The 8,114-nt window shown below is 34.0% G+C and overlaps 1 protein-coding gene across 1 annotated transcript; it reads right to left on the bottom strand.

Moving 5' to 3' along the window:
• LOC140180778 (serine/threonine-protein phosphatase 7 long form homolog) lies at nucleotides 1-4,877 on the bottom strand. Its single transcript, XM_072222072.1, has 5 exons — nucleotides 4,291-4,877; nucleotides 4,112-4,202; nucleotides 3,755-4,023; nucleotides 144-229; nucleotides 1-56 (listed from the first exon to the last, which is right to left on the bottom strand). The coding sequence occupies exons 1-5, from the start codon at nucleotides 4,875-4,877 to the stop codon at nucleotides 1-3; spliced, it is 1,089 nt and encodes a 362-aa protein (XP_072078173.1).
• Between the last annotated feature and the right edge of the window lie 3,237 nt (nucleotides 4,878-8,114).

Consider the following 8,114-nt stretch of genomic DNA (forward strand, 5'->3'; position numbering starts at 1 on the left):
TTATTGGTTTTTGGTGATATGAATTCCCCCTTTGGGTGCTTCGAAAGGGCCATGCTCTGCAACAATTGCGAAACAAAAAATGAAATACTGAAAATACACCCAAGTAAATACCTTAAATACACCCAAATGACTACACAACTTACCACAATATCGGGGGCAGACAGTATACTTGTTCTTGAAACCTTTTATCATTTTTCCGGTTGAGGATGTGGCACATGGCAGATACAATCTAGAAATATATGCCAAAAACAATTTACGTTAATAAACATTGCAGTAAACTTTGGTGTAAAACATTAATGTTATTCTAATATTACCTCAGATTCTATATAACTTTCTGCCTGGAGGGATGCAAGGTGCATTCTAAATAAAATGTAATTATCTTGCGCCATCAGAGTGCAGATGTGGTCATACTTGTCAGTACAGCCATCTGCGTAAGTCTTCAGTCGTGTCCCCCAGATGTAGCACTTTTCTTTCATATCATCCGTAATCTGATTTATTCCCTCAGGAGTTTCAAACTTCCCAGAACTTTCTCCCCCAGTCTCCTTTTGAATTTGTGGACTTTTACTTTTTTCTTTCGCCGCACTGCTTGCTATTTTTTGTACCAAATCGTCTAATTGTTCTATCAAATTTGCAGCTTCTGGAGATTTTGCACTTTCTGTCTCCTGCGTTGACGTTCCCTCCTGGCTTGAATCAGTCAAGCCAAGGCTGAATGATGGTACTGGATCTGTTTTAGGAACATAGGATGCTGTCCGTGCCATCATCATCAGGGCAGCAACGTCTTCTGCGTCTGGATGACTGCGTCATCATGTATAACGTATTATAAGAGTAAGAATATACGGATCATAAGCAAATATTGATTTTAGTCTGATGAACTTACATTTTAGATGGAGCTGGGGGAAGCGTGGGTGTGGTTTCTTGAAGTTGTTGGGGGGGTTCAGGAGTGCTGCACAGTTACACAAAATTAATAATGGCGTAAAAAAAACTAATCAGGAACAATATACACCCAAATTGTTAGCAAATATACACCCAAACTCTAAACAAATATACACCCAATACTATTTCTTACGTTTCTGTAGTTCCTTCAATCTGTAGCGGAGGGGTTGGTTCAAAATCTGTCTCAGGTGTTTCTTGAAGTTTCGGCACAGTGGTTGTTTGGGACGCCGGCACAAAAACTTGAATCGGGACTCTAAACAAGAAGAAAAATGAAAGGTTAACAACGCCTTTGAAAATAATAAGGTTATAAGGTTAAAATATTCTTGGAAAACTCACATTGCAAGCGCATCCGACGGTGTCTGTTCCCTCACAACCATCATATTCGAATCAGCCGGACTCAACCTAAAATACACCCAAAGAAAGTCAAAATATACACCCGAACAATTCAAAAAGAAGACAGGCTTTATTTTTTGAGAACTTACATACTTGCAGTTTTTGCTTTTTTTTCCTGCCTTTTTTTCTTGAATAAAATAATAAAGGGCTTTTTTTCTAAAAATATATATATATATAGAATTAGAAGTAGAAGGAAATAGAAGAACAAAAGTAACGGTTATCTGAAAGAGAAATTACATGCTCTCTGACGGCTGGTTTACACTACTCTGTTCTGTGCGTCCTTGAGAGGAAGGATCATCACTTCCCAAGTTCACAGCTGGTATTCTAAACAGATTTCATGTTATCCAGACAAAATAAGATACAGGTATAAAATACACCCAAATGAATGCACAAGATACAACCAATCGAATGGACTATATACACCCAACACAACAAACGAAATATTCCAACTTAATAAACAACATACATCCATCTTGATCAACAAAATACACCCAAATGGTTCTACAAAATACACTCAAATCATGATAACAAGACTTTATTAAATAAATCTTCTTACATTTCAGAGGAGACATAGCGACCTTCTGTCGATCGCAGGTCAGCTTGGTTCTCCCTGCGAGACAAGAAACAATTATTAGCAAAGAAAACACACCAAAATCTGAAATAGACACCCCAACAAGACATACCCCTCTGCAACAGATTTTTCAACGTTTCCCCTTAGTAATTCATCTAGTTCTTCACTTGATATTTCATATGTCTCACTACATTCATAAAAGAAGATGTTAACAAAAATAATTACGATGATAAACGGTAATATAGCTAACGAGGTACTGTACCCATCAAAGTATTGATGTTCTTCAGGAGATGAATCCTCCACAACAACTTTTTTCTTTTTTGGTTGTGTTCTGGGTGGAAAAAAAAGTATGAATCAAAAATAAAAAAGTAATTTTATCACAGAATATTTATCCAAAGAAGTGCTTACTTTTTTGGTGTTGTTTTTGTCTTTTTTTTTTCTTTTCCTTCTCCGCCGGTGATGATTTTTCGCTTCTATAAGTTAATAAGAGACACTTCAGTTAATACATGAAATCTTTATAATGAAGCCAAAAGAAAGAAGTAATAATTTCAGAATATTACTCATCAATTGATTCAGATTCAGATTCTGAATCAGAATCTGACTCCTCTTGACTCTTCTTTCTTTTTCTGGTGTCCATTCTGTAAGGCAAACAATCATTATTTAGAATATACTAAAGATATAAAATACACCCAAATGAATGCACAAGACACACCCAACTGAATGGACAATATACAACCAACGCAGCAAACGAAATAAACCCAACATAATAAACTACATACACCCAACTTGATCAACAAAATACACCCAACTCAAAAAAGAAATTACACACAAGTATGGTACTTACTTTTTCTCCTTTTTGCTGGGGTGTTTTCTTGCTGAATCCTCTGAGTCTTCTTGAGTCTCAGACTCAGAGGTAGAACTGTCACTGTTAGTAGTTGTTTCTTTCTCCGAAGAGGATGTTGAACTTGCCTTTCTTTTTTTTATTTTTTTTATTTCTTGTTTTTTTTTCCTTTTTCTCTTTTTTTTTATTTTCTCTATTTTTTTTGTTTGCGCCATGTTTACAATCCCCTGAAACATCAGATAATTTATTTAGCAGCATTCAGATAAATAAATATACACCTAACATATTATGTTCAACTTACCAAAATTTCCTCTGTTTCTGCATTCATTCTTTCGACCAACTGCTCCTTACTCCAGTTGGCAATCCATGGTTTTGGTGGTCTTTCAGCCCTCTTCTTGCCTTTGTTTTCTGAAAGATGAAAGTATATTATCATCAGGGCAAAGAAGCAGCCATCAATTGCCTTCTTCTTTTTCTCCTTGTAATCTGTGATGCCCTTGACGATGAAGGTCAAAACATGGCCCCCCAGTTTCGCTCCGAGATGCCGTCCATCTCAAAAATTGGGGCCAGGTGCACAGGCAAGATTTTGTTTATTGTCGTTGGCAAAAGGAACGCCATCTGTATATAGAGGATGAAAATCCTCTTGAACATTAGGCATTCCTCTTCGTTACCAATGCCGATATCCATCATCTCATCGGTAAGACTTTTGAGGGTCTTACCCTGGAATCTTCTAAAAATTATTTTGTCATCCTCAGAAAGTTTCTTATACACGACTTTCTGAGGAAACAGTTTTCCTACAAAAAGGAAAACAACAAAGTATCAAAGTCGGTTCAAATACACCCAAGCATCAACCTTAAATACACCCAAGCATCAACTTAATATACACCTATAATTTTGAGCTAGTTACCTGTTGCATTGATGCCAAGCGCATGACCTATGTTTCTTGGGGTTATTTTGAAAGAACCATATCCTGTTTCCAGTCTGTTCTCCCCAAGCATCAACTTAATATACACCTATACCGATTGGTCCACTGCATCACCCAACAAGAGTGGGTATTGGCCCAATCTTGATTCTTAGGCCCAGTTAAAACTTCGCCGTGTGATGCACCTAGATCCCGCTCTTGATTAGGAACACCCTGTGTCAATCCAAATTGTCTCCTGACTCTATCAGATGCATGCCACTCGATGCATTCAAAAGATATAAATGGCACTGTGGCACTCCAGATAACCGAATTATGATGGATGTCTAAAGGAATCACGTCTGGGTCGATGTTTCCAATGCCATAAGCCTGCCAAACACATCAAACCAGTCAGATGATTACACAACAATTAATTCACTAAACAAGTTACATACGGTAATTGTATTTTACAACATACCTGTCCTTCTTGTAGATCATCCAACAACCTCCTGTAGTGCGCAAGCGAATTATATCGGTAGGCATAGTTTTTACGGTCCCAGTTACGCCACCTGCCGTCGGACAATCCATTAGTTAACTTGTGGAAAGCAAAAAACAATTTCTATCACTTCTTTCAATGCATACTTTAATCAAACTTACCTGTTTGCAATTGGAAACACTCGGGGATTGCCGGGAATCGGCGCTAGAAATGGTAGCCGGATCCAAGCCCAAGTGAGCAACAGTGTCAATGGACCGTTCATCTCCTTGCAGTCGACACGAGTTGCCCTACACAATGATCTATACAAGTGTGACAGGCATGCCGAACCCCAACTAAACTGTATGATCTGACCAAAGTTACGGAGCAAAGGTAAAAATTTCCAATGCACAACTGAACTCGACTTATCTCCAAACAGAACTGTCCCAAATAACAACATTATGTGACACTTTACATACATCTGAATGTGCACAACATCATTCAACACTATACAATCTCTTAAACCCCTAAACCATGTTAATTTTATAAAGCTCCCTCTACAGTCCGTCTTCCTCGGTGCAACTCCAAATTGGTGCAAGCACTCGGCTTCCAATGCCTCAAAACTACTCATGGTCGGTCCTGTAACCGGAAGATCATTTGTCGGCAGACCGAGAATTATCGCCACATCCTCCAAGGTCACGGCACACTCACCAACCGGAAAATGAAACCTGTGAGTCTCAGACCGCCATCTCTCAATCAGAGCATTAATCATTGCTGATTGACATGGGATAAATCCAATTTGGGAAACAATAAAATCTAGTCTCGCGTAAGTGTGACTCAACAATTTGGTTGTATGGATCCGGTGGCTTTAAATGATCACACAGCAACATTCGTGAACCCTATAATATCACATTTCCACTATAAGTACTAGTATAATATAACTATATTCTCAAAAACACAATTATCGTTACATGTCCATTATAACTAATTTCAGCATAATTGCATTTCAAACATACACAGTAAATCTGTTATACAAAAATCCTTCAATCATATTCATTACCTTATAACAAAAATTATTTAACTTTAACTAACTAACCAGAATAATTTCACGACTGATAAACTATTTATTCGTAAAACAGCATACTAATTTTATTATTGTTATTATTATTCATAAAACAACATACTAATTTTATTATTATTATTATTATTATTATTATTATTATTATTATAATTTCCTAATCTAAGTTTAGTTACTACTAATTTATTATCTAAATTTTAATAAATTAAAATTTAATTATTAATGATCATAAATAAAATAATTTATTAAATTTTTATTATTAATCATAATAAATTATTAAGCTCAATTACTACTGCTAATAATAACTACAATCTACTTCTAATTATTCTGTAGAGCTTACCATATCATACATACATACATACCTGATTAATTCCTATTTTAATTTCTATTTCTAACCACCTAATAATAAAATCATACACACATACATGATTAATCTTTATTTAGTGTAATTACAATATATATTGCTAATCAAATTTAATATTATCACTATTATTATTATTAAATCAGATTATTAAAAAATAAAAACTTACATAATTTGGATCTCCAAGATAATTAACAATATGAAGCTCTGGTTAATTTACTTCTTTAATTTTTGGTCTTCTTGGCATTTTTTTTAATTCTGTCCAAGATTTGTTGTGGTCCAACAATGGTGATGCAGGAAGAAATGGTGGGGTTGAGTGTGTGTTGAAGAGTGAAAGAGAGTGAAAGGGATACTGCTAAATCGGGGGAACATTGGTCTTTTGTACCAAGGGAGTCACGGGCCAACCAAGGGAGGCTTGCATGCGTGACGCGTGGACAGGGAACACAAATCTGTCCCGCCGATTTGTGCACCATGCCCGTCCTGAAATCGGTGCCTACAATTTCCTTCCTACCACTCGGTGCCACCGATTTCTGCTATCCAGCCGTCACAAATCCGTGAAACACCAATAACCCCCATATCGCTGCTATACTCCATTAACGGGTTCATATCAAAATTAAAAATCTTATATCTATCTTCAACTAAAAAAATTAAATATTTTTGAATAAATTACCATTTGTATCATGAAATATACAAACGCTGACAAATGTATCCATATAAGAATAAAACGACAATTGTACCCACGGAAGATAGCTTCCGTGTGCCAAGAATACCCTAACGGACCAATTGTGTAACCAACATCCGGGTATTCTTGGCACACAGAAACCATCTTCTGTAGTTATAATTGTCGTTTTATTCTTATATGAGTACATTTGTCAGCATCTGTATCTTTGATGGGTACAAATAATAATTTATTCAATATTTTTACTGGAAATAAAAAGGCAACTACTTGTTTCTAAGGATTTTGCTACGTTATTTGATTAATAAAATTATTAATTATTAATTATCAATTTATTAAACATATTGAAGGAAAATCACTTTCTATTTATATCTTCTCAATCAATGTATTTAATAAAATCCTATTTGTAAATAGAAAAATTAGTAAAGCAAGCCAGCAAGGCATGATTTAAACAAATTACAAAATATTTAATAAAAAAGTTTAGCAACTAATTTCTGTTCTAACGGTACATGTTAAGATTATAAATTAAATTTTTTATTAAAAATACAAAAAATATAAATTTTTAATGTATTTTTTTTTATATTTTTTAATAGCAGTCTTATACTCTTATCATGTGACTTTTGAGTATATGTTAGTTAAATCCTTAATAAAAAAAATAAAATTATTCATTAATTTGTTTTTTTTTTTTTGGTAATTTTTTTGATGTGCATTGATTAATTTGTTTTGATCTATAACCAACAAAAATCATATATTTTTTCCCTGTAATTTTGTAAACACAATTACCCAATAAACCTTTTTCAAAACTCTTTTGTTTCTTTTTGGGTCACTAAAATTTACATTTTTAAATAACTTTTTTCATTTTTGAAATAGCGGAGTCCAATAGCAAAGTCCTTTTATTCCCCAACAAAAGCCCATATTAGTTGGGTCGATATAAGGATTCATGGGCCTACCATCGCTATAAAATGATGGAAGCTGAAAATTGGTGGGCCAGATATTAACTGAGAGAGGCTTCATTTCCTCAACAATGTTTTTTCTTAATCTAAATGACTAAACAATCTTTTCCCTGTCAAAAAAAAAAAAAATCCCAGTCAAAAAGAAAAGGTTTTCATCTATGCATAAACTTAAATACAACTATGCTAGGTGTGCATTGAAATTGGTCACCAAAATAATATATATTAAAAATAAATTAAATTATATATGTATTTATATATAAATATATAATAATTACGTATTAAATTATATGTATTTTTATGTAATTACATAAAAGATTTTGAATTAAATATAATCTATGCTAAAAAGATTATAGTACTTCGTTTTTGGTAAGTGCTTTGGTCTCATACACAGTTACACAAGCTCTCGTTCACTTTTAACTAGGGTTTTGGGTTATGTAAAAAAAAAAAAAAAAAAAAAAACCTAGGGTTTTAGGGTTTAATAATTTACTATCACCTTTTTTTCTTCTTTTCTTTTGTTGTCAAACTGTATAATAATAATTGTTTCAAAAAATGAAAATTTAAAATTAATCTTCACAGTATTAACTTTTTGAGAAAATGATAAATAAGTCCCTAACCTGTTGTTCCGCAGACATTTTTGTCCCTGACCATTTGAAAATACTTTTAAGTCCCTCACCTCCTTAAAAGTTGGGTCTGACAGAGGCGTTTGTATGAAGGGACTAATCTGTCCAACTTTTAAGGAAGTAAGGTAGTGTTTGGTGGAGAGACAGAGACTAAGAGATAGAGACAGAAATAAATCTCAGTATTCTGTTTGGTGCAAAGTGGGAGACAGAAACTAAAACAAGAATGAAACTCTAATTTAATTTTTATAAAAGGTAAAATTAGAATTAATTAATTGAAATGAGCGTATTTTAGGTATAAAATGTTATTAAAGTTTCAGTATC

This window comes from Arachis hypogaea, chromosome 17, assembly GCF_003086295.3.
Source record: "Arachis hypogaea cultivar Tifrunner chromosome 17, arahy.Tifrunner.gnm2.J5K5, whole genome shotgun sequence".
Lineage (NCBI taxonomy): Eukaryota > Viridiplantae > Streptophyta > Magnoliopsida > Fabales > Fabaceae > Arachis > Arachis hypogaea.

What these genes read in the sequence shown, in the direction of transcription:
- LOC140180778 (XM_072222072.1), bottom strand. Translation starts at nt 4,877, where the DNA reads ATGATTAATGCTCTGATTGAGAGATGGCGGTCTGAGACTCACAGGTTT. An exon ending in ATGATCTACAAGAAGGACAG is followed by an intron (nt 4,024 to 4,111) that starts GTATGTTGTAAA and finishes TGTGTTTGGCAG; the next exon opens with GCTTATGGCATTGGAAACAT. An exon ending in TGTCTGCCCCCGATATTGTG is followed by an intron (nt 57 to 143) that starts GTAAGTTGTGTA and finishes CAATTGTTGCAG; the next exon opens with AGCATGGCCCTTTCGAAGCA.